Source organism: Schistocerca nitens, chromosome 7 (genome assembly GCF_023898315.1).
Source record: "Schistocerca nitens isolate TAMUIC-IGC-003100 chromosome 7, iqSchNite1.1, whole genome shotgun sequence".
Lineage (NCBI taxonomy): Eukaryota > Metazoa > Arthropoda > Insecta > Orthoptera > Acrididae > Schistocerca > Schistocerca nitens.
In genome coordinates, this window is record NC_064620.1 from 634,063,517 (window position 1) to 634,090,732 (window position 27,216).

The 27,216-nt window shown below is 44.6% G+C and overlaps 1 protein-coding gene and 1 non-coding gene across 2 annotated transcripts in view; both read right to left on the reverse strand.

Annotated features, from left to right (window-relative positions):
* Positions 1-10,548, reverse strand: part of LOC126195803 (cadherin-related tumor suppressor-like) — a gene marked incomplete at its 5' end in the record, with an annotated part of 496,439 nt that extends 485,891 nt beyond the window's left edge. Inside the window, one exon of the mRNA XM_049934438.1 lies at positions 10,372-10,548. Within this exon, the coding sequence (XP_049790395.1) occupies positions 10,372-10,548 (177 nt within the window). The remainder of the gene's footprint in view (positions 1-10,371) is intronic.
* Positions 10,549-15,710: 5,162 nt separating this feature from the next.
* Positions 15,711-15,785, reverse strand: Trnal-caa (transfer RNA leucine (anticodon CAA)). The gene has a single exon. It is a non-coding gene; the product is annotated as a tRNA-Leu (tRNA).
* Between the last annotated feature and the right edge of the window lie 11,431 nt (positions 15,786-27,216).

Consider the following 27,216-nt stretch of genomic DNA (forward strand, 5'->3'; position numbering starts at 1 on the left):
TCTCCGAGGTAGCGATGAAGTGGGGATTTTTCCGGACGACCGTCAATATCGTGAATCTGGTGAAACATCAAATCTCCGGCATCACTGTGGCCCGAAAAACATCCTAGAAGGAGGGGACCAACGACAACTGCAGAGAATCGTTCACCGTGACAGAAGTGCAAACCTTCGGCAAATTGCCGCAGATTTCGGTGTTGGCCATCAACAAGTGTCGCCGTGTGAACCATTCAAGGAAACATCATCGATATGGGCTTTCGGAGCCGGAGGCCCACTCGTGTACCCTTGATGACTGCACGACACAACGCTTTACGCCTCGCCTGGGCCCGTCGACACCGACATTTGACTGGAAACGTGTTGCCTGGTAGGACGAGTCTCGTTTCAAAATGTATCGAGTGGACGGACGTGTACGGGTAAGGAGACAAACTCACGAATCCGTGCACCCTGCATGTCGCCAGGGGACTGTTCAAGCTGGTGGAGGGAATGGTGTGGAGCACGTCCAGTTGGAATGATATACGTCTAGATACGACTATAACAAGTTCAAATAGTTCAAATGGCTCTAAGCACTATGGGACTTAACATCTGAGGTCATGATTCCCCTAGAACATTTTAAACCTAACTAACCTAAGGACATCACACACATCCATGCCCGAGGCAAGATTCGAACCTGCGACCGTAGCAGCAGCACGGTTCCGGACTGAAGCCCCTAGAACGCCCGGTCACAGCGGCCGGATATATGACAAGTGATATATATGTAATCATTCGGTCTGGTCACCTGCATCGATTCATGTCAGTTGTGCATTCCGACGGACTTTGGCAATTCGACACCCCACACGTCCATAATTGCTACAGAGTGGTTTCAGGAGCACTCTTCCAAGTTTAAACACTTCCGTTGGTCACCAAACTCTCCAGACATGAACATTATTGAGCATATCTGGGATGCCTTGCAACGTGCTATTCATAAGAGATCTCCACCGTCTCCTACTTTTACGGATTTATGGACAGCGTTGGAGAACTCGTGGTGTCAATTCCGTCCAGCACTACTTGAAACGTGAGTCCGTGCCACGTCGTGTTGCGGCACTTGTGCGTGCTCGGGGGACCCCACACAGTATTAGGCAGGTGTACCAGTTTCTTTGGCTCTTCAGTGTATTTCACTTTCGATCTCGATAGTGCGAACCTTTGCGATTACTGAGCTGCGCTAGTTTTTATTCGGTGGTCACGGTGCATGTTGATACTATGTTCTGAACATTAGTCGAATGCCGACCATCTCCATTCTGTGAAGTGTAATATATACATCCCTCTGAAGGTAGATCTCTGCACCTCCCGACACTCATTGTCCGTCGCCCTGCTGATGAACACGGCGAGTCATTGCCAGCTAACGTTTTTTCTGTCGTTATAGTTAACGCGACACATTCAAGTGTGCCTTATTAATTGAACTTGCAACTTTGCGCTCGAGGGGTTCCTTGTTAAGACTCTTGAGGTGACAACATTAATTGCAACGAGAAACACGCGGTGTCTCCAGACATATTGGGGGTGAGAGGTACTGGACGCTGACGGGTGCCCTCCCTCTCTCTAGACAGCAGCGACCGGGCCCCTCCCCCGCCTGCCCCGTGCCACTGTGCCGACGTCAGCGGCAGCAGTTATCAGCAATTCGCGGTCCGTCCGCACGCGGAATGCCAAGGCGAGCGGCGGGCCGCGCGATAAAAAGCCACAAAGCGGCCGGCGGCGGCTGACGGATGTCTGCCAGCGCAGGAACGCCGCCACATTAAGCGGCCGCATTCCGGGGGCGGCGGCAGCGCTGGGCCGGCGGCCGCGCTGTGCCCTGCCCTGGTCGCCGCCGCCCGCCCGCCTCCACACACTACTCGGCGGCCCCTCCTTCCGCAGCTGATTCTTACTGCACTGCACGCCGGTAAAGTCACGCGTGACGTCACTGTGACGACAGAGCGCGCGTATCGACTTCTGTGTTCGTTCCAGTCGCCGTTTTTTCAGACTAATTACAGGAGCAGCTCATTATATTTTCAATTGGCATATTCACTGCAATTTTGGAAGCTACTGATGACATTATTTTCTTTGAAAATGTGAACCTGCCAGCGTTTGGGGAAGAAAAGTTCACAATAAGCTTTGTAAAGAGTAAACGTTGTATTGAAAGCGTCGGTGTTAGAGTGGCTCACTCGATTCCCTCAAGTTTTGCGGTGGCTGAGGTTCCGAGTTCAAAGCTATGTAATGCCTGCTTTTTTTAAAATACAAAAATTGCCGCCGAGTAGCAGAGTGGTACGGAGTCCACGTTGAACTAGACGCAGGTAGGGAATTACCTCCAGAAATGGTTCAGTTGTTAAAATGTCACAGCATATCCCCCATATTGTCGACAGGCACACATATCAAATCAGTAAAATCCAAAGTTATGTTGACGTCGCTCATTACAATCCAAAATGCTTGGGGCATGACTAATGATACTGTATGTAAGGAAAGCAGTCTGCCCTGACACACGAAACAGACATGTAGAAGGGCACACCATGCCATGGATTATTTTTCCCGCTAGTTTAACACTTTTAGTCTATTTTACACCAAAACAGAATTGTTTAGTCCAGTACTCATCAATATTTCGAAACTGCAATGAACGCAATCCTGCAAATTTTAAAATGTTATGAAAGTGAGTGTCAAATGAGTCATGGGACTTAATTGCCGAGGTTATCGGTCCCTAGTCTTACACGCTACTTAAACTAACTTATGCTAAGAAAAACACACAGGAATCGAACCTCCGGCGGGAGGGTCTGCGCAATCCGTGACATGGCGCCTCAGACCGCGCGAGTACTCCGTGCGCCGAGCGATGTCGACAACACGTCACATTTTACTGATATGAAAAACCATTTGCAAATATTCTCAGTTCATTACAGTCACTTGAAACTCGTATTTGACTAAAAAGCTATTCGGTCACCTATTTTCAGCAAACATGCTGCACCTGCGATGTACACACAAACGAAATGAGAAGTCAAATTTAGCATTAGAAGCGACTAATGTCTCACGGTAAGTAAGTCAGACTGTCTCCCTGGTGACATTTAAAATCTCTGAAGTGTGTTTGAAGACTAAATTCAACGATCTTTAGTAATAAACTAATCACACTGGGACAACTTTTCAGACACACAAAAGCAGCTCGTCAACGATATTTGTAATTGGTCGACAATATGGAAGATATGCTCTGTAAGGTGCGAAAACTGGCAATTGACCCTCAATAACAAAAAGTGTGAGGTCGTCCATATGGATGCTAAAAAGAATCCGTTGATGAATGACTCAAGTCTAAAGGTCGTAAATTGAACTAAATACCTACGAATTACAATTACGCACAACTTAAATTGAAAGGAACACATAGAAAATGTTGTGCGGAAGGCTAATCAAAGACTGTGTTTTACTAGCTAGACAGTTACAAAGCGTAACAGATATACTAAAGAGACTGCCTACACTAAGTTCGTCCGTCCTCTTTTAGAATACTGCTGCGCGGAGTGCGGTCCTTCCACATAGGACTGACAGAGTACATCGGAAAAGTTTAAAGAAGGGCAGGACGTTTTGTATTATCGCCAAGTAGGGGAGAGAGTGTCACTGGAATGATACCGGACTTGGGATGGACATCATTAAAACAAAGACGTCTTTCGTTGGGGAGGAATCTTATCACGAAATACCGATCACCAACTTTCTCCCCCGAATGCTAAAATATTTTGTTGACGCCGACCTACATAGGGATAAACGATCACCATGATAAAATAAGGGAAATCAGAGCTCGCTGTACGAGACTGGAATAATAGAGAATTGTGAGGGTGGTTCGATGAACCCTCTGCCAGGCACTTAATTGTGATTTGCAGAGTATGCATGTAGATGTAGATTAGAGATTCCGGTCTTTGATTTTAACAACTGAATCATTTTTGAAGATAATGCCCTACTTCTGTCTAGTGTACCGCGGACTCCATACTACGCCGCTACTTGGCGGCAATTTTTTGCACTAAGAAAATACCGGACCTTATATAGTTTCGAACACCGTACCTCTGCCACCGCAAAACTTGATTGAGTGAGCTACTGTAACGTTGACGCTTTCGATACGACGTTTATTGTTTATAAAGCTTATTGTGAGCTCTTTTTTTTCCCAGACGTTGGCAGGTTCACATTTTCAAAGAAAATAAAGACATCAGTAGCTTCCAAACTTGCAGTGAATATACCGATTGAAGATATAATGAGTTGCCTGTTTAATTAGTCTGCAAAAATGGTCATTACAGTTAACGTGAGGAACGATAAGAGAAGTCGATACGCGGTCTCTGTCGTCTTAGATACAGCGTGTACACGCCATAAAGAGTGAGGCCTACGCGAAAGACAGGCCGCGGCGCGTACGTCACGAAGGTACGTCTGCGTTGGCTCGCTTGCTCAATTCAGGAGACAAACTACGCTTGTACACCTGTTAACTCGTAACTAGATGTGTACGTACAAACGAGAATTGCATCCTCCACTGGAATCCCGTGTTATGAAGTCTTACTGTTATTAGTCCTACAACGATCGGAAGTCCACAGACCTACTTGTAATTTGTTACGTCTGTACCGGGGTAGAGTAAAATTAAAATCATACCGGAATAATTACCAGTTGCATAAGGCACCACTTCTTGTATGAAATGAGGACTGTTAAGCAGAAGAGACTATACGCTATAAACAAGCAGTTATTATACCATTTATATCGAGTACTGACTTTAAATTAAATTTTGTTGTAGTACTGTTAATCACTAAGTCTACATAACAGCAGATTCCAGTAGAAGATGCAATCATCGCCCAGATGCGAGTTAACAGCTTTAGAAACGCATTTTTTGCGCTGAGCTGAGCGAGCGAGTCCAGGCCGCGGCCCGTCTCTGTCTTGGGGGGCGCTGCGGCTCGGGCTCGTCCCGCACAGTATCGAGCAGTGGCCAGGCGCTGGCTGCGACGCCCGCGGCCGGGACACGGACCGGAAGCGCCGGTTCACCTGCCTCGCTCACGGTGGGCCGGACGCGGCGACCACGTCATCCGCACCCTCGCTCTCACTGACGCTTCCGAGTTCACTACCGGTCACTGTTTTCGTTGTCACCTACGAAACTGTGTACGACGTCTTCCACGACGCAGTCTCGTCTTCTAACTGCACTATATCACCACACTGTCGCACCTTCGAGTGCCCTCCTGGACAAGTCCTTTCGGCGACATGTCGCCATCTGTACTGTGCGATCTCGCATAATCTTTCACTCTACGGCAGACCGGGGTTAAGATCACACTGCGACTCTTCGTTTCCTGCGTCCATTTCCTGCGCCTACTGTCTGCGACAGGGGGGAGCAGGCTTTCTTCAACCTGCAGTAGGGCAGAGCTCGTAAATAAGTAGTGGTAGGGGCATACGAGGCTGGTTCAATCGTTCGTTTAGCAATGTTGCCCCCAAGCGACATCAAAATCGCACACTCTTTTTTGCTACGTGTTTAAAGTTTCCACTTTGGGTGGACAATGGCGACCGTTACAGTACAGAGATATTCTACTTGTCTCTGGTGAACAAGTTGCGGATAGTGCGCAGTTTTAGCAGGCGGCGCGCCGCGCACGGTTGTGTGGGCGTCAGCGGTGTAGCAGTTTCTTCCTATTCTGTGGCGCTGTTTCTTCTTATGCAACGAAAAGTTGTTTTAAACGGAAAGAGGAAGTCTTTAAGATGAGTTATTACTCAAATGTATTAGTGAATTACTACCTGAGACATTGCAAATGGATTGGTCTTTCCGAGGAGAAAGATCAGCACCTGAGTCACGGAATACTGCACGATACGCAGATTTAGTCACTGGCCAGGAAGGTGTAGGTAGGCTTTACCCTCAGGGGTATTAATCTACTAAATGTGGAAAATCTCGAATTTTTATGTGTCTCGTACCAAAAAGGGATTGTTTTAAGACATTTCACAAGAAATGCTGAAAAATGTAATCATTTCTTCAGTCACAGGAAAAACAGCTTGTCTGTGAGAGAATTCAACGTCCTATATCACTGCCGACTGGTTTCTGTACAAGTTGTAAGGAACCTTTCGTTCCCTGTATTTTACTCCTGCTAGCTTCAGAATTTCGAAGAGAGTATTCCAGTCAACATTGTCAAATGCTTTCTTCAGGACTACAAATCTTATAAACTTAGGTTTGCATTACCTTAATCTATCTTCAAAAATAAGTCATATGGTCACTATTGCCTCGCGTGTTCCTAATTTCTCCGAAATCCAGCTTATCTTCCCCGAGATCGGCTTCTACCAGTTTTACCAGTCTTCTGTAAAGAATCTATATCTATACTTTCTACAAATTAAAGTCCCGCGGTGCGCTTTCAGTCTGTAAGTTCGGCGTAATCTCAGTAACGTTGAGAGTGAAAGTGTTATTTTTTTATCTGTTCCATATTTAGGAGGCATTAGGAGCGACATCTCGTGCCAGCGATGTGGGCTAGGAGCTGGTCGGCTAGAGATTAGGCTGTATCTGGCGCGAATAGCCGCAAAGGAAACAGCTGCAGCGCAACTTGACCACCATCTGTCTGAAGTCTTTCGGAATTTCACGGACTACTGGTGTGCTCACCTGTTGTCAACTCTTCTAAGTACACAGTCCACAAAAACACTTACGGAGTCCAAGTACTAATGGCTTCGGTTATGCGAGCGTCAGCGTATCTGATTATATATGGAGTGCATAGGAGCCGAAACTGATCGTGTTAATAAGTGTAATATAGATAACAACAAGTTTTAAAAACATTCGGATGTTTGGGCATTTTTCTTTGGTAAATATCTGACTGGCGGCCGTCCCGTATCCACAACGGATCAACGGAGATATTATACAATAAATCGTACGGCCACAGATATTCAAGTGAAGCCGGGCCTGGTCGCTACTGTTATACAAATCCAGCTTAGCTACTAAAGAAATTGTTACCAGCCCTAAGTCAGACTCGTGCACACCGAATATAGGACCAAGAGGGATTTTACTGGTCTATTGACGATACGGACAGAGCTTCTTATATCGTAGTAGTTTGTCTCTCTCCTCTAGTTTTTGGCGTGCGCACCCCAAACAGAATCTGTTTCTATCGTCGAGTATGCCTACGTGATTCATTTGTCTCCGCACAGTCCGGTAGAGATGGCTCCCTGACGGGCCACATTCAAACCAGAAGCGATTTGGCTCACAGTGGACCGACGATCGCCGCGTGTGTATCTGCGCAGACGATGTGACGTCCATCCATCAAGCGCTTGTGTGGAAACAACGTCTCTACGGTACAGAAGATACTCTCGATCACTGGATCGGTGTGTGAATGGCAGATCGCACGGACTAAACGTGGTGGTGAGCCGCGAACAAAGGGTAGCCTTCAGGTAACAAGGCTAGGCGGGAAGTCACGTGAGAATGGTGATCCTCACGCACTACACTACAGTCTTTGCAGCTGCAACGGAAGTCGTAGTAGTGGTGGGTGGGGGGAGGGTGGGGGGGGGGGAGAGCAGGCGGCATTCCGCCAGTCCCACGACACGCGACGAGCACCGCGGGTTGCCAAACCTGCAGCCCGCCACCGCAACACTTCCTGCTTACACAATGTTTGAGTTTCTGGCAGCTTTATGTTATCGCCATACACTGTGATCTTCTTTGTTGTCCTGTTTAGTGTTCCAGGAGTTATTTTATTCGTCATTTGATATTTGGTACTGGACAATGTCAAAAAGAAATTTGTCGGAAGTTACGCGTGGCTAAGTTCTGCGTCATTCTCCAGACCAAGGGATTGTTGTGCAGTGTTAGCCGAGAGAGATTCGGCGCGTGTCATGTCTCCACTTTGAGAGTGAGAAACCTAACACTGTCCTACTTCTCCCCGTTAAATGTGTAGTGGACGGACCTGCTGCAGCTCTCAAATTAAACGAAAACAGTAATGGGAAGATTGGTAAGGATATATTCGAGAAATAAAAGGAATCTGGCATGACATAGAAGCTTGAAGCTCTTCAGGAAAATACGTTATATCGATAAACGCATTACCAGTGTAAATCACGTTCCGTGAGGTCCGTCGTCATCTTTATGATTTTTATCGCAGAAAGGAAAATTCGGCACTCGGCAAGTTGTTGGTCGCCCTTATCGAAGCACAAAGTTTTTCCATTTCATAAATAATAACAGTGACTTTTACAGTGGTACTTCATAGCGATTAGAGTGATGTCAGTGGAGTTTATCCGTTATCACCAAAGAAATGAAGAATACACGGATTCAGTTGCATGTTTGGAGTGCGTAATTTACAACTACACACACCAAAAAAAGTTTTGCGCAACCTCAGATCCGAGAGTTTCGGAACCTGCACAGATAATTCGAATAGAGATCAACATCAACATCATTTCCGCCCTTTTTATTGCTCATGAAAACCACTCATTGCATGTTGTTATGCAACGTCTTTCACGAAGTACTGTTAGTTGGGTATTAATGTTTGAAATGAAAACAGGAATTTCGCTTGCAATACGTAACTAGAAACAAGAAGACGTGCATCATTCAGGAAAAATTAAAATTACCGGATGTAGGTAATTCGAACTGCACGAGGGAAAAAAAATTCACTCGAGCGGGACTTAAACCAGCGAACCATTTCTTACAACCAGTTTCGAAGCTACTACGTTACCAATTTCGCTATACACGAACGTACACTTGTGTTTCAACTGTATCTAATACAGTCCCTCGGAAAGCTTCATAGCCGATTAACTGTATAAATTTATAATAAACTTTAAGAACAACGTATTTCTCGACACTCTCTAACCGCATTCGACATCCGTGTTTCAGTACGGAACAGGAAGCAGCCTCATCCATTAACAGCGCGGCAATCAGAGCACAACATTGCAGAGGCAGTGACTGTACACGATTTTTGGAATAAGAACTAATTACGTAAAGCGTGATTAAAAAAAAACGTTGACGGCTGCTAATACATTTGAATATCTTAAAGTTTAATGTAACGTAAGTTAGTAATAATATAATACATACACTATGTGATCAAAAGTATCCGGACACCTCGCTCAATTGACTTTAACGTTCATCGGTAATGCTACAATTGAATATGGTATTGGTCAGCTTCCACTCTCGCAGGTATACGTTCAAACGGGTGCTAGAAGGTTTCTTGGGGAATGGTAGCCAATTTTTCACGAAGTGCTGCACTGAGGAGAGGTATCGGTGTCGGTCGGTCAGCCCTGGCACGAAGTCGGCGTTCCAAAACATCCCAGAGGTGTTCTGTAGGATTCAGGCCAGGACTCTGTGCAGATCAGTCTATTATAGGGATGTTATTGTCGTGTAACCACTCAGCCACAGCCCCTGCATTATGAACAGGTGCTCGATCGTGTTGAAAGATGCAGTCGCCATCCGTGAATTGGTCTTCAACAGTGAGAAGGAAGAAGGTGCTTAAAACATCAATGTAGGCCTGTGCTGTGATAGTGCCACGCAAAACAACAAGCGGTGCAAGCTCCGACGGCACCATAACACCACCGCCTCGGAATTTTACTATTGGCACTACACACGCTGGCACATGACATTCAGCGGGCATTCATCATACCCACACCCTGCCATCGGATTGCTACATTCTGTAGCGTGATTCGTCACTCCACATAACATTTTTCCACTGTTCATTCGTCCAATTTTCACGCTCCTTACATCAAGCGAGGCTTCGTTTTGCATTTACCGGCGTGATGTGTGGCTTATGAGCAGCCGCTCGACCACGATATCCAAGTTTTCTCATCTCCAGCCAACTGTGGCAGTACTTGCAGTGGATCCTGATGGAGTATGGTATTCCTCTTCAACTGTTGGCGGTCTCTGTCAGTCAACAGACGAGGTCGGCCTGTACACGTTTGTGCTGTACGTGTCCCTTCAAGTTTCCACTTCCCTATCACATCGGAAAGAGTGGACCAAGGGATGTTTAGGAGTGTGGAAATCTCTCGTGCAGACGTGTTACACAAGTGACACTCGGTCACCTGACCACGGTCTAAGTCCGCGAGTTCCGCGGAGCGCCCCGTTCTGCTCTCTCGCGACGTGTGATCATTACTGAGGTCGCTGATACGGGGGGAGTACCTGGCAGTGAGTGGCAGCGCAATGCACCTAGTATGAAAAACGTATGTTTTTGGGGGTGACCGAATACTTTGGATCAAATAGTGTAAGTACGACCTACTTCCAAGAGCGCTACAACAACATGTGTAGGTGTAGCTCTCCTCCTGACCAATCATCGCGTTTGTGTTTGTTTACATCACGTTTATTCTTACGACGAACCGAGTATAGCTAGCGGGAACCTTGTAAAACCCGAGAGTTTGCTGTGTGCAACAGTACGTCGTTGACGCACATATCTCAAATAACACAATAGATACGATTCTTTTTGGTACACGCTGTACTGTATATAGGAGGGTACTCACGCGCACGGTGATGGCGGTGTCGGAGTGCTGGACGCCGTCGGAGAGCCGTACCACCAGCGCGTACTCGTCGGCGGCCTCGCGGTCCAGCGGCGCGCGCAGCGTCAGGGCGCCGGAGCGCGCGTCCAGCGCGAAGCGGTCGGTGGCGGCGGCGCCGGCGCCGGGCGGCGCCAGCAGCGAGAAGCGCAGCTCGCCCTCCAGGTCGGGGTCGCTGGCGGCGAGCACGGCGAGCGGCGAGGGGCCCGGCGGCAGCTCCTCCGACACGGACAGCTCGCGCGGCGACGACGGCGACAGCGCCGGCGGGCTGTCGTTGCGGTCCAGCACCTCCACCCGCACCTGCAACACGGCGCGCGCGAGTCAGCGCGGCGGACAGCGGCTAAAAGGGGCTGGGCCAGGCGGCGGCGCGCCGGTCCGTCTGCCGGCCAACAGCCCGCAACTCAGGTGCGAAACGCCGCTACAGTTTGTAACGTAGCACCTACACTACGTAGCACTGTATAAACGTACGTAAAGGCTTCTACAGTATTTTAATAATAATAACAACGTAAGGGCTTCACTCACATTCAAACCAAAGTAATTCAGGCCACCCATACGGCGACGTGTATTAATACACGAGCGCTGAATGAAAAGTAATCGTTAATTCGGTTTGGATGGGAATATTTTAATAAATCAAACGCACAGCTAACTGGATACATATCTGCCAACGATCAACAAGATTTCTGAAGCCTTCACGGAACAAGTTGACACTCTGTTTTCGCAACCACACACTTCTCTCAACGTCTTCAAATATGGCTCTGAGCGCTATGGGACTTACCTTCTGAGGTAACTAACCTAAGGACACCACACACATCCGTGCCCGAGACAGGATTCGAACCTGCGACCGTAGCGGTCGCGTGGTTCCAGACTGCAGCGCCTAGAACCGCTCGGCCACTCAGGACGGCTCTCAACGTCTTCATCAGAAGCATAATGATGTCTCCGCAGATCGTCTTTCGTTATCGGGAACAGATGGAAGTCAGGCGGTGCTAAATCTACGGAGTATGCCGTACGGTGGTGAGATTCAGTCTGTGAAGTTCTGCTGTGGTGGCACGTAAAGTGTGTGGTTTGGCATTGTCATGCTGCGGGAAAACATTTCCCTTTTCCTTTGCGGCCCTCCGTAGCAGTCGTTTCAGAGTTCGCTGCGTTGTAATGTGACGCTATGAATTTATTGTTGTTCCACGATCGAGGAAATCAATACGGATAACAGCATCTGTGTCACAGAACACTGTGGCCATGATTTTACCAGCTGAGGGCTGCGTCTTGAATTTCTTTTTAAGGGGCGAGTCTTTGTCTCGATATTCCGCAGACTGACGTTTCGTCTCCGGATCGTAATGGTGTACCCACGTTTCATCTCCTGTCACAAGTGAATGGAGAAAGGCGTCACCTTCATTCCCGTAAGGCGAGAGTAGTCCCTGGCAAATTTCAAGCCTGTGTGCTTCCATTTCAGGAGTCAACATCTGGGGTACCCATCGTGCACAGATCTTCCGATAGCCAAGGAAAGCAATAATGTGACCCACACCTTCTTGCGAAATGCCGATTTTGCTTGCATTTTCTCTCTGAGCGATACGGCGATCGTCTTGAAACAATCTGCCAACATTTTGCTTGTGAAACTCGGTGGTTGCTGTCACAGGATGTCCAACTCTTTGTTTGTCACGCAGGTCAGATGTTCCTGCCTCAACGTCTTTAAACCTGTTCACCCAACGTCGCATAATAATGACATCAGCACAATCACCATAAACTGCTTTCATTCTCTGAAGAATCTCCTATGGGGTGACAACTTCTGCTGTCAAGAATTCAATGACTGCACATCGCTTCAATCGCACTGACCGACCGACCGACCGACCGACCGCCTGCGCAGGATTCCACACTTAACTCTGTAACAACACAACCGATCAATGATAAAGCTTCCCGACAACTGGAGCTGTAGAGAAGAGGCTGCAGAAAGAGCCAGTACCTGCCGCATGCCAATGATGTTAGCTTTTTAAGAGTTACGAAGTTGGAGGCGTTACTTTTCAGTCGACCCTCGTATAAAGGGCATTCAGAAAGAACCGAGCCAGAGTCTGGAAGGCGCAAACCGGTGGAAGGAGGGTAATCTCGTGGCGTGTGTAACGAGGTGTGGTTCCGACCAGAGCGTGCAAGTTCACAATACGTCGCTAGAGGGCACGTGACTATACAGAGCTACCAGCGGCATGCATCAATCGTACAACGCTGCCAGTCGCATTGCAAACAGTGACACGGAGGCGTCAAAAGAAGAACTAAGAGGTGTTGTTCGTTTTCTGACAGCGGACATTCACCGACGAATGTCACTCGCAAGGGTCAAGGCGTGGCACAAGCGCTTCAGGGAAGGACGGGTGTCGTTAGCCGGCGATGAACGGCCTGGAGCACCACACTGCATTACCGACGACCTCGTCCAGCTCGTGGATGCACTCATTACCGAGGACCACCGGGTGACACTGAAAGCCACAGCCGCCGTGGTCGGAAGTGTTCACACCATCGTGAGGGAACGAGTGCACCTGCGCAAAGTGTGTACCCAGTGGGTGCCCCACAGTCTTCAGCCCCACCAGGAAGTATGTCGAATGGCCGCGCGGGGTAGCCGAGCGATCTAAGGCGCCGAGTCACGGTCCGCGCGGCTTCCTGCCGTCGGAAGTTTGAGTTCTCCCTCGGGCATGGGTGTGTGTGTTGTGCTTTGCGTAAGTTAGATTAAGTAGTGCGTCAGCTTAGGGACCGATGACCTCAGCAGTTTGGTCCCATGAGACCTTACCACAAATTTCCATTTCCACGTCGAATGGCCCTCTTGCTCATCTGCAGCGCTATGCTCGGGAAGGGAATGCGTTCCTGGCGCGAGTGGTGGCTGGAGATGAGTCACGGTGTCATAACTTCGAACCAGAACCAAAACGGGAAAGTCTCCAGTGGAATCATCCGGGGTCACCATCACCAAAAGAAGCGAAGGCCATCCACACGAGTGCAGCAAAGGTTGTGCTGGCCAATTCTGATTCACTTCCTGCAGCACGGGACAACAGTGAAAGCTCAGCGTTACTCGCAAACCTTTACCACCCTTCGCCAAGCGACCAAATCAAAGCGACCAGGCAATCTCACCCGTGGGTTCGTTCTGCTCCACGACAATGCAAAGCCTCATACGGCCAACACAGTCGCGACACCTGCAGAAATTAAAATGGGAGATTCTCGGCCACCATCCATACAGTCCGCACCTCACTCCCTCTGATTATGCCATTTTTAGTCCCCTTAAAAAGGCTCTGAGAGGCAAACGATTGAACTCGGACGACGACGTCCAGCTGTTCGTGCGGAAATGGTTAACATCGCAGACCTGGGAATTTTATGAGACAGCCGTTCACCGCCTTGTGTCACAGTGGGACAAGTGTCTCGACAGCCAGGACCAATACTTCTAACATACAAGTTCTGGTTTCTGTAATTATGCCTCCGGCTCGTTTATTTTTCAACGCCCCTTATATTTTCGTTATTGATCAAAGTAAATATAAATGAGAGTATGCAGAAGGCAGTGGGCAGGCATACGTCGAACGATCGCTATAGAAGGCTCTGAGTCATCTTGAATGGGAATGCGCATTGGTTGACGTGGCCGGATGTAGATGGGAGTGCCACAGGCGCGGGGAGGTGAGAGGCTTCCAGTACCTTCTAGAACAGTTTCGGCGTAGTAATACCGTTCCCTTATCAGAAAGCGCGTGGGATTGTGAATGCTGATGGGGAACCCCCCTGTAGAACTTCGATGGCGATATTGCGAGACGTCGGCGTCGAGAGAAAGCAGTCCCACTTGTTCTTAACCCTTCGGCTTAAGAAAAATATATTTTAAATCCAATCTAAACCCTATAATTGAAAAATATATTTTAAATCCAATCTAAACCCTATAATTGAGGACAGGGCTTAAGAAAACAATCTCCTCTGTTACATGCTAGTTTCTTTCATTAGTTTATAAAATGCGCAACGACGTGATTATTCGTCGATGCGGAGGTACAAATAAAATGGAAGTGAGCGCTGGTTTTGGCGTTGACGTTTTCGTTCTAGAGAATCGCTATGGGTCCTTCATTTTGGACAGACCAGTATCTGAAACTTCCTGGCAGATTAAAACTGTGTGCCCGACCGAGACTCGAACTCGGGACCTTTGCCTTTCGCGGACAAGTGCTTTACCAACTGAGCTACCGAAGCACGACTCACGCCCGGTACTCACAGCTTTACTTCTGCCAGTACCTCGTCTCCTACCTTCCAAACTTTACAGAAGCTCTCCTGCGAACCTTGCAGAACTAGCACTCCTGAAAGAAAGGATATTGCGGGGACATGGCTTAGCCACAGCCTGGGGGATGTTTCCAGAATGAGATTTTCACTCTGCAGCGGAGTGTGCGCTGAAATGAAACTTCCTGGCAGATTAAAACTGTGTGCCCGACCGAGACTCGAACTCGGGACCTTTGCCTTTCGCGGGCAAGTGCTCTACCAACTGAGCTACCGAAGCACGACTCACGCCCGATACTCACAGCTTTACTTCTGCCAGTACCTCGTCTCCTACCTTCCAAACTTTACAGAAGCTCTCCTGCGAACCTTGCAGAACTAGCACTCCTGAAAGAAAGGATATTGCGGGGACATGGCTTAGCCACAGCCTAGGGGATGTTTCCAGAATGAGATTTTCACTCTGCAGCGGAGTGTGCGCTGAAATGAAACTTCCTGGCAGATTAAAACTGTGTGCCCGACCGAGACTCGAACTCGGGACCTTTGCCTTTCGCGGGCAAGTGCTCTACCAACTGAGCTACCGAAGCACGACTCACGCCCGGTACTCACAGCTTTACTTCTGCCAGTACCTCGTCTCCTACCTTCCAAACTTTACAGAAGCTCTCCTGCGAACCTTGCAGAACTAGCACTCCTGAAAGAAAGGATATTGCGGGGACATGGCTTAGCCACAGCCTGGGGGACGTTTCCAGAATGAGATTTTCACTCTGCAGCGGAGTGTGCGCTGAAATGAAACTTCCTGGCAGATTAAAACTGTGTGCCCGACCGAGACTCGAACTCGGGACCTTTGCCTTTCGCGGGCAAGTGCTCTACCAACTGAGCTACCGAAGCACGACTCACGCCCGGTACTCACAGCTTTACTTCTGCCAGTACCTCGTCTCCTACCTTCCAAACTTTACAGAAGCTCTCCTGCGAACCTTGCAGAACTAGCACTCCTGAAAGAAAGGATATTGCGGGGACATGGCTTAGCCACAGCCTGGGGGATGTTTCCAGAATGAGATTTTCACTCTGCAGCGGAGTGTGCGCTGAAATGAAACTTCCTGGCAGATTAAAACTGTGTGCCCGACCGAGACTCGAACTCGGGACCTTTGCCTTTTGCGGGCAAGTGCTCTACCAACTGAGCTACCGAAGCACGACTCACGCCCGGTACTCACAGCTTTACTTCTGCCAGTACCTCGTCTCCTACCTTCCAAACTTTACAGAAGCTCTCCTGCGAACCTTCATCGCCCCAATGAAATGCTAATTTTATTCGATCAGAAGGTACTTTCACAGTACAAATGGCTTTCCAGGCACAGCAGCTGAGTAGCGACAGGTTATTCCGCAATTTAATACGCCAATAAAAGCGCACACGAGACAGTGATTTTGATTATGTGATACGAATTCTCATTGGAACTACGATGAACTTCAGAACGACGGCAAAACCGCATACCGCAACCAAGATGCAGTCTCATTGTCATGGGTAAGTGGTCTCTTGCATGGTTCGGCAGATTGTTCCAGAAGGGGCTGACGTATATTGCATTGTTCTCAAGGATAGAGCCTAATTCATTGTGAAGATAATTTATGAACATAAACGAAAGATGTGCCATCGTAAGGAACGTAAGCGAAGACGTTATCCTGATACTCTGTCATTTGTGTGCTCTCGGAGTAACTAGAGGTGCCAAACAATACTGTAATAGCAATCCCTTGCAGTTGTAACATGTGCTTTGTTGGAGAACACTGTGCCTCTGAATTATATTTTATTTATCACGGTAGTGTAGGGAAGCAGCCTACCCACGCCGTAGTAAATTCACATCGGTCTTTCCATTGTGTGCCAGCCTAGTCCGCTGTAACTAGCTCTGACGTCATAAATGTTGCGCAATACTTTAAAAATCAAGTGAATAACCTGAAACGGTTCTAGCATGTCAGGAGTAATACTAAATTAATATGTGTTGAATATCAGTTCGATAACTTCAACCATTTTCGAAATTTGGACGTTTCTGTGTAAAAATCATTGGCGCAACAGAAAAGAGCTAGAGATTTAAAAATTTATATTTAGATTCCTTTTCCATAATAATTTAATAGAAACAGTACTTTAGATCTCACAAATTAAGATTTTAGTTGAAATTCATAATTTTCTGGTTTTTGTCTTAAAAATTTAGGAAGCAAGATAGATTAAGTAGGATAATAAATAAGGCTAGGATGTTTATATTTAAGTAGAATGGAGATTCGATATAACCATAAAGATGTGAGAAGTTTCATTTGAATAACTATAAAACTATAGCGATAGCGTACCTCCAAAGGGCAAGTTCAGAGCTCGTCTACTGCGTGCAGTGTAATTAAATTAATTCTCTCGCCCAAAATATTTAACTTAGCCACGTCAAACTTTTATTATGATTACTTACCTGTGTGCTGATTGCACATTTAAAATGAGAGCTTCATCGGCCATCAGTAAAAGAAGCTATGACTTATTCGGTAACTTAAAGTGGTGCATTACTAGCCCAGCGGCTAGTCGGGAGAGCCAATTTGATCAGGCGTTCCCTTAGCCGTCCGCACCGCGGCTTTATATATAAGAACGCTGCGAGAGGAAGAAAGGCCCCAGTTCTCTCCAGACGCTGAATAGCACACCATTTGTGTCGGGAGTCGCGTCGCGTCGGTATCATTGCTATAAACAGCCTCAGATGCCGTATTAAGTTACTTGGGATACGCGTGACCATGATATCGTTATCGAGTGAAGTGTTAATTCTGGGATGACTTTAATTATCTATCTTCAGTTTGCGTAAGTCGTATTTTCACGGGCCGCCGCGGGACAGACATTCTACCATTATTTAGCGTGGCGTTTGATGAACATTATCATCAAATTATGGCGAGCATTCACTTAAACATTTAATTTGGACAGTTATAGTTGCATCAGCGCATTAGACTCTGAACTGCTCTGTTAGTCAGATTGTGTGGATTCTTTTTTTTTTTTTCATCTGTGACTTTCATAATACAGAGAATGTTTTTACATGATCGTTTGTTGATTATGAATGCCAGACAATCTCCTAATTCCTCACAGCTATAAGCTGTAGCTATAAGTGTATTTCTCAGATGAAGTGGGCACTAGGAATTCTAATTACAGGCTTTACGTTTTGCTAATCACTTTCTGGTTATCAAAATTGTAGTTAGAGAGCCAGTGTTGAGAACGGCAAGACAACAGCATAAATAATAGGAACACTTATATAACAATTAATTCCACCCGCCGCCCCACATATGGTTAAACGGCAGGGAATTGCATAATTTCCACATTACATTCAACTATATTAAATAACAACATTTTATTCCACCCGCCGCCCCACATATGGTTCAAATGGTTCAAATGGCTCTGAGCACTATGGGACTCAACTGCTGCGGTCATTAGTCCCCTAGAACTTAGAACTACTTAAACCTAACTAACCTAAGGACATCACACACATCCATGCCCGAGGCAGGATTCGAACCTGCGACCGTAGCAGTCGCACGGTTCCGGACTGCGCGCCTAGAACCGCGAGACCACCGCGGCCGGCCCCACATATGGTGCATCGGCCGGGAAATGAACTGAGTAAAAGTGAAAGTGATTTTTAGATATTCGGATTCGCGAGTGAAATGCGACATGCAACTGAGTAATAGAACAGTGAATGTGTTATGTGTGCATGTGGACGACGCAATTGGATTAACAACGCATCTGGATTGACGGAGCTGGCACTGAGTCTAGCGGCGCTGCCGTCATCGCGAGAAGCCAGTTTCGCCGTACCGCAGTCGTCCGCCGGGGCAGCTGGAGCCGCGCCTGCAGTTGTGGGCCACGCAAACACGCAGCAGCTGTCGGAGTGCCGTCTGCAATTCAGCGCGCTGCGTCGCATCAGTAATCCTGGTACACCGCGCCGGAAACGCCATATGTCGTACAGAAGGAACTAAGTTAAGTGAAAAGCTGTTAAAAATTTTACTAACCTGCACTAAAAAACTGTCGGCGTTGGAACTGCCAGAAGAAACCGACGTTAAACTTAAATCAGAACCTATGTCTGTTGAGGGAACTGTAAAGCCAGACAACGGTTCAAGTGTAAATATGCATGAAAGTAGTATTGTTAAAGTGGAATATGAAGTATTGTCTCCTGACAGTAGTGTGGGAAGGGGCAATGATTCAATAATAGAGACCCCTGTAGTAAAACAGAAATCAGAAATTGTTAATTTATTGGATGATAGTTTCTCTGTTGAATTAAAAATGAAACAGTCATCAGAGGTGGAAGAGTTTATAAAGGATAAGTTAGAAATGACTGATCAAGCAGAAGTTTCATTTAGTTTTGTTGATTCTGGTATTGGAGCTAGTTTTTTGTCACCTGAGTGTGATAAAAAGCCAGCTAGTGAGTAACCCAAAGATACTTGGGCTATTGATTTAAATGTTATATTACAAGCAATAGCTGCCAGTAATGCAAAAATGTCAGCCAGTAATGCTAGAACGACAGATGAATTAAAGTCTGAAATAAGTGAACAGGTCAAAAACAGTAATGCTGAATTAAAGTCTGTGATTGTGGCCAGCCAAACAAATTTTAATAAACGATTGGAGGTAATGGACGATACCTTCAAGGCTGGTTGCAACAAGTTGAAAGAGGATCTGAACAGTTTGAATTATAAAATTGATTACAATCATGAGGATATTAAGAAAAAGGTTGCTCAACAATTTTCTGAAATGTATAAAACAGTAAAATCCGAACTTGCTGAGGTTCGCAGAGACTTCCAAATGGAAGATGCGAAGCTGGAGCACAAGTTAACAGAAAAGATCGAGGCGGAATCTGAACTGTGCTCAGATAGGTTTAAAGATGTTAATATAAAAGTAAACATATGTCAAGCAGAAGTAAATGCAATCAAAACTGACACTACTCATATTGTGCAAAGAGTAAATAATGTTGAAATGAGAGTAGAAAATATTAGTACTAACATTGCTAACATTGAGAGTAAAGTAGCTTCAGTAACTTCTGGTAATGGTAGTATGCAACAAGTTGTAGCTGCAAATGCCGCTTTTATCGGGTGTCGGCAGTTCTTGCGGTTCGATCCAGATAAAAATATCCACCCGCTAGATTTCTGGAACGATTTTGAAGATGTGATTCCACCAACTTGGTCTGAACGAGAGAAAATCTCATTTATTAGAAGCCATTTAGCAGGTGACGCCATGCGTTGGTCAGCTGATGTTATGTTGAAGTGTAAAACATCAGCGGAATTTAAAACAGCTTTCATTAATGAGTATTGGTCTAGTAATAAGCAAAATGAAATGTTGAGAGAATTTTGGAGTGGAAAACGCTTCAATGCAGGAAAGGAATCTATTAAAGAGTTTGCTAGGTCATGGATCTCACGTTTGTCACATTTGGCCGAAAAGCTAAAACCTGAAATGATTATACTAGGTCTTGAAGCCAAATTGCCATGGTATTGGCTAACTAGAATTATATCTGCGCCTAGAGACAATCTTGATCGTTTCATTGAATATTTGGAACGTGTAGGGCGTGTGGCTGCCAATGAGGAGCAAGCACGTAATAACAGAAATGGTAATAACACTAGTAGTAATTTTAAGAACGAGCAAAATGGCAATGTAAACATCAGAACAGTAGGTGTTCGCCATCCTAAGAGAGGTAGGAATTGGAGAAATAATTATCAGAACCAACAATGGCATCCAAATGACAGTAATTTTGTTCCAAACAAAATTATGCAGGTAAACAACAGTACAGAAAGCAATGCTGTGCCAGTTAATTATAATGGAAATAAAGGAAACAGTAGTAGGCCGAGGCAGGAAAACTAGTTCCCGTCTATGAGGACACTGGCGCTCACCAGGCGGTTACTTTTCCTAAGCCAGTAGTTACGGGAATTGGTAAGACAGATCAGAATACTCAGACTGAACATGTGGGTGAAGGGTCGGTAGCATCTAAGAATACAGCAGAAATATTAGATCACTCACAGTATTTGATAGATACCGTGTTAGAAACGCTTTATAAGTGGGAAGAGAAAGAGAAGGCGCAGCAGTGTAACGATAGGGAGGAGCTACAAAATACTGAATTGTCAGGTGAAGAAGCAGAAGAAATTCATGCTTATATTTACGATGAGGATGATGTGCTCTTATCTAAAGTGCCTGTGCAGGATGTTGATACTGTACTAATAGATTTAGGACAGGAGGTAAGTGATAATGTAGAGGGTAGCCTGTTGGGGGTCGATGAACCCAGTAGCTGTGACCAGTTGTCACTGGAGAAGGAACCCGACGATAATAGTGAAAGTGGTTTAGCTGTAACTAGTGTTATGCCCGGTCTGGAGGCGCAGAATCGCTCAGACTACAGTAATTTGAGTCATGTTCAGCAAACTATAAGTGTAATGAAGTCGTGCGGTGTTTCGATTTCAAATTAATAGACCGACTGGAAAAGGCAGCTGAAAATGTAATTCAGGAAACCCCTACACACTTTGACCTAAATGTAATGAAGACAGATGTCGATCACTTTAGTTGGAGACAAATCCAAAAGGAACTATTGGATGAATTTGAGGAACCACCTGTACAACCTAGAATAAGCCACCCTATAATAATAGTGAATATGTTGGGTATCAATGTACGTTGTCTCTTAGACAGTGGAAGTGAGGTGACTGCGATATCTCAGTCCTCCTTTGATGCGTTACCTGGTAAAGACAAGCTTACAGTAATGAGGATATCAGGACTAAGAATAATTGGTGCTACTGGCAAGGTGTCAAAAACGGTAAAGCAAGAAGCTTTGCTGCCCTTCAACATTAATGGTAATTTAATTGATCATCCATGCTTAATTGTAAACAATCTCAGTATTGAAGTTTTAATTGGCATAGATTTCTTGTCAAAATATCAGAGTGTTGTTGACTTTGAAAGAAGCCAGTTAAAAATGGTCTTGCCAATAACCGAAGTAATTACAGTACCTTTTAGTGATAAACATGTAGTAACTAATGATGAAACTTGGGAGCTGCCTATACGAGTTCTGAAAAATAGGAGATATTGGGACGAAGGTGATAATTTTAGTAAAAGTAAGCTAAACACAGAAGAAGAAGAAGAAGCAATTATTTTGGACAAAATAGAAGCTAAATGGCAGGAAATCAATAAAATTTCAGCTAATCAGAAGGAAGAACTGAGACAGGTTTTAAAAAGGCATCATAAGGTATTTTCAAATCGACCTGGCGTGGTCAAAGGTTATGAATGTCAATTAAAGGTGAAACCTGGCCAAGTGTTTTTCAGGAAGCCATACCAAATACATGTAACTAGGAAGGAGGCGGTTCGAAAGGAGATACAGAGAATGCTAGAGTGGGGTGTGATTGAAAAAGCGGTCAGTGAGTACAATAATCCTCTTGTTGTTGTACCAAAAAGAGACGGGGGTGTCAGATTGGTCTTGGACGCTCGTTGGTTGAATGAAATAGTGGTTAGGGAAAGTGATAGACCGCAGAACATGGACGAGTTATTGCAAAAGTTCCGGGGAGTAAAATTCTTAACTTCTATGGACATCACGTGTGCATATTGGAATTTGCCACTGGCGGAAAGTTCAGGGAAGTACACAGCTTTCTTGTACGAAGGAGTTTGTTACCAATGCCGTGTGGTGCCTTTCGGACTTAATATCTCTGTTTGTGCCTTCGTACGTGTGATGTGCCATGTTTTAGGACCAGCCTTAAGTAATAAAATGTCTACGTAGATGATCTGTTAATAGCAACTCCTACCTGGGAAGAACACATAGCTTTATTAGAGGAAGTGTTAGAGGCTATTGAGAGAGGTGGTATGAAACTAAAGATTGAAAAGACAGAGTGCGTTAAAGAGGAAATAGGTTTCTTGGGATATATGATAAGTGGAAAAGGTATTCTGCCTGCCCCAGGCAAGCTAGCAGTCATTGAAAAATTTGAGGCTCCCAGAAACAAGAAGCAGTTGAGATCGATGTTCGGTCTTTTCGGCTTCTATAGGCGTTTTGTTAGTGATCAGGCTTTTAATGCGCCCTGTCTTCACCTCCTGCTGAAAAAGAATACCCCTTGGGTTTGGACAGCAGAATGTCAACAGTCGTTTGAGGTGCTTAAACAATCTTTAATTAATAGTCCTATTTTACATCATCCTTATTTTGAAAAACCATTCTGTATGTCTGTTGATGCTAGTGGCTATGGTATAGCTGTGGAGATATTCCAACTAGAAATAGAGAACGTACAAGAAGTGCACAAGACTATAGCTTTCGCAAGTCGATCTTTACAGGCAGCAGTGAGAAATTATGGCATCTCAGAACTGGAAGCATTGGCAAATGTATTTGGGGTACAGATGTTTGAGCAGTATCTATTGGGTCACAAGATAATTGTTGACAGTGACCATAAGGCGTTGACCTTTTTAAAGACCTGTAAGTTGAGGAATGCTCGTTTGGTAATATGGTCATTGTATCTCCAGCAGTTTGACCTTGAGGTTAGATATATTCAAGGGAAAGACAATCTGGTAGCTGATGGGTTATCTAGAAGTGCGGAGCTCTGTGATGACGCAACAGGCCTAAGTGAAGTACGAATGTTTGCGTTGCACGAAGTAAAGGAAGAAAGTGCATTAAAGAGGGTGATTAAGAACTTGAGACGTGAGCAGAATGCAGATGACCAGCTGAAATTAGTGAAGAGCTATTTAGGAAATGCGAACTATCCTAAGGTTTCGCAATACTATTGTCTGCATAAAGGTATTCTGTTTAGGAGGAAAAATGTAGGTGTTTCTGAGTGGAAGCTGTGCTTTCCCTCACAACATGTAGACTTACTTATCGACTATGTACACCTGAGGTATGGGCACTACGGTGCAAAGAAGTGCATTGCAAAATTAAAAGAGAAGGTTGTATTTGACAACATGTACCGCCGTGTGGCCAAGCGTCTAGCATGTTGTGTAGTGTGCCAGAAAGTCCGTGCTGCTAACACCAGAATACAAGGGGATATGCATTCAGTAGAGCCAACTGAAACCCTAGAATTACTGGCTTGTGATTTGTTTGGCCCTCTTCCTGCTTCGAGAGGTGGTTGCACCCATGTTTTTGTTGTTGTGGATGGATTCAGTAAATATGTTAAGCTATACCCAATTAAAAGAGCAAATTCAAAAACGTTGGTAGAAAAGTTGGAAAAAGATTTCTTCGTGAACGTTGGCGTTCCGAAAAATTTGCTGTCAGACAATGGGCCTCAATTTACTTCTGATAGATTTAAGGAATGTCTAGGTAAGGCCGGAGTGAAACATCTGAAAATATCTGCGTATTTCCCCCAAGGAAATATGAGTGAACGTATTATTAGAGAATTGAATAGGCTTTGCAGGACTTATTGTGCTCGGAAACACTCAAGTTGGGCAGAGTACATGAAGTATTTTGAGAATGTAATTAACAACTTAAGACATGATGCAACTGGTTTTGCGCCTTGCGAATTGATGTTTGGCCAAGAACCACACAATGTGATTGCAGATATGGTAAAATTCCCTATTCTAACGCAAATATCCACAGACGAGAAGAAGTTAAAGGCTAGGGCAAATATAAGAAAAAGAGCATTGGAAAGGAAGAAGCGTCATGACGCAAAAGCTGTACCCACCAGTTTTGAAATAGGTCAGTTAGTCCTTATCAAAACCAAGGAAAAATCAAAGAAAATAAATGCAGAAACAAAGAAATTCATGTTCGTATACCAAGGACCTTTCAGGATCATAGGAAAACCACATGCCTATGCATATAGGCTAGAGTACCCTAAAAGTAAAAAGCTATTAGGTCTCAGGAACGTGATCGACCTAAAGAAGTTCATAGGTAGTGAATGAATTCTGTAGGGAGGAGGTTGTTCTGTAACCTCTACACAGTGTGGCACCTGTGCAGTCCCAGCTGTGTGAGATCTTCTTTCCCATTTCAGGTCTCACTCACTCTTCATCTTTTCTATCCACCTAAAATTTCGGCCTCTTCTTTCCAACACATTAAATTTTCCGTTATGGTTATCAAGCCAATAATAAACTAATGAATTCTATAGCGAGGAGGTTGTTCTGTAACCTCTACACAGTGTGGCAGCTGTGCAGTCCCAGCTGTGTGAGATCTTTCCTTTTCAGGTCTCACCCATTCTTCATCTTTCCTATCTACAAAAATGTTGACCCCTGCTTTCCAATATGAAAATTTTCCGTCATGGCTATCAAGCCATGAGTTCTGTAACCATTCTATCCACCGATTAGTGAAAAAAAAAACCTAATGTGACAAACCTAACAGTGACATAAACAATAGAGAAGTATGACGTAATTAAGATACAATGTATTTGAGTAACAAGTATGTATAGAACCCTGGTAATATTATAAGTACAAAGTTGTTGTTTTATTGGAAATGGTCCACAATAATATTTTAAAAAGATGTACAGATTCGTGTTCAAGCAGGATCTGAAGTGGCAGTGAAACCTATTGTATGCTGTAGAGCTAACTAGTTAATAGTAAAAGAGATTGCTTAGTGTTATGAAAAATATGCAGACAAGTTGTAAGAATGAACTCACCTTGTGTAGCAAGGAATGGCAGTGTAATAGAATTGAACAGTGTTTGTGGTTGAGACGTGAAGGACACGTCTTTGAAATATTTATAAGGTTGGAGCTGGCCGTTATTTGGTGTAGTGTGTGACAGGACACACCTACACGTATTGAGGTTATGAGTTGGAGGCGTGAATGCGACCATAGGTACCCTTATGTTAGATGAGACAGAGCAGCTCATGGTGTCCTATAGGTTTAAGGAATTTAGCATTACGCTCGTCCATAATTACTTAATGCACTATAGTGGTAGGTCGAGAGAGAGTACCTGTGGTTTCAGCGTCCGATCGAGTGGAAATGGATTGCCACGTGAGCAAACTGATCAGCTGCAATACACTATGGATATGAAATAACTGTGCTATCCTATGCTTTAAATGTTAATAGAGTGAGTGTTAAATAAGTACATACACTAGCAACATAATTGAGTAACATAATGACAGACGTGAAACACTATTTGTAGCTCAGCATAATTACACTTCGATGAAGTAAGTACACAATTGCAGATGTGGAACTGACACAGCAGCAGAAGACCAGTAAGTGGATTTAGTAGTCAACTAAACGTAGTGTGTTTTGAACACTCAGAACTGTACTATTACCACAAGTTACTCACATGTACAAAGAAGCTGAGAAGACAGCTACTAATCAAAATATACTCATACTATCTCTAAGAATACGGTAATCGAAGATGAGTCAGCTAAGTAAATGAAATACAAATGTATCAGGAATGTACCGAGCATTGGTTCAGTGTTCCGTCCCAGAAATAATCAATTGAGATTAAATAGGATTCATGATTGTATGCCTTGAGCATAAATTTTCTCTAGTACGTGACTAACGGCGTTTTGAGCCATTTGTTTACCGATTTTATGACAATTAAGTAACCACGAGAGTAAAATTGAAAAAGTTCTGTTAACTTTGTTCCAGCAAAATATTGAAGGATAAAATGTATATATCCCCATTTCATTGTGACCCACCCTTAGATATTAAGTGAACAGAGTCTGAGGCACTCTTTTTGTTTGTTCTACAGGACAAACCAGATAATGGCAGCCTGGTAGCTGCGTGAAAGCGTGGAGTGATTTGGACACAACTCACAGTGGCCCCTCCCCTTTCACCATGTAATTTAGAGTGAACGTGAAGGACGCACACCGTAGCAACTTCCCCTCCTCTACCCTTGCGAATGGAAGTGTAGAACGCCAGCCAAAGCGGCTACAACCACGTGTGTAAAAATGATTTGTGAAATTTTTTTCAGGTTTAGAAAAGACTGCTAAGATATAATCATCTGTTTATGTATCATGAATAACTGTGTTATTTTCTTTGAATTTGTGTATGTAAAAATGTATTTAATGGATTTAAGATTTTCATAATTTTACATATTTTTATGGGTTTGTTTGTCTAAGGCAATATGTATGCCAAAGTGTTTCATTGATTTTGCTTAAATTTTGAGGGATAATATTGCTTGAGAGGCAGTGAACATGCCCGCAATTTAAATAATTAAAGTAGGTAATCAGTTTTCTTTTAATATTTCTATATGTTTACATTACAATTTTAATTTTCATAGGAAGTTAAGCTGTACTCTTGCTTCCCTTTTTGTAATTAAATTTTTTTTCTTCGTTCATTAACATTCAAAAAAAAATTTAAGTAGAGGGTGATGTAGGGAAGCAGCCTACCCACGCCGTAGTAAATTCACATCAGTCTTTCCATTGTGTGCCAGCCTAGTCCGCTGTAACTAGCTCTGACGTCATAAATGTTGCGCAATACTTTAAAAATCAAGTGAATAACCTGAAACGGTTCTAGCATGTCAGGAGTAATACTAAATTAATATGTGTTGAATATCAGTTCGATAACTTCAACCATTTTCGAAATTTGGACGTTTCTGTGTAAAAATCATTGGCGCAACAGAAAAGAGCTAGAGATTTAAAAATTTATATTTAGATTCCTTTTCCATAATAATTTAATAGAAACAGTACTTTGGGTCTCACAAATTAAGATTTTAGTTGAAATTCATAATTTTCTGGTTTTTGTCTTAAAAATTTAGGAAGCAAGATAGATTAAGTAGGATAATAAATTAGGCTA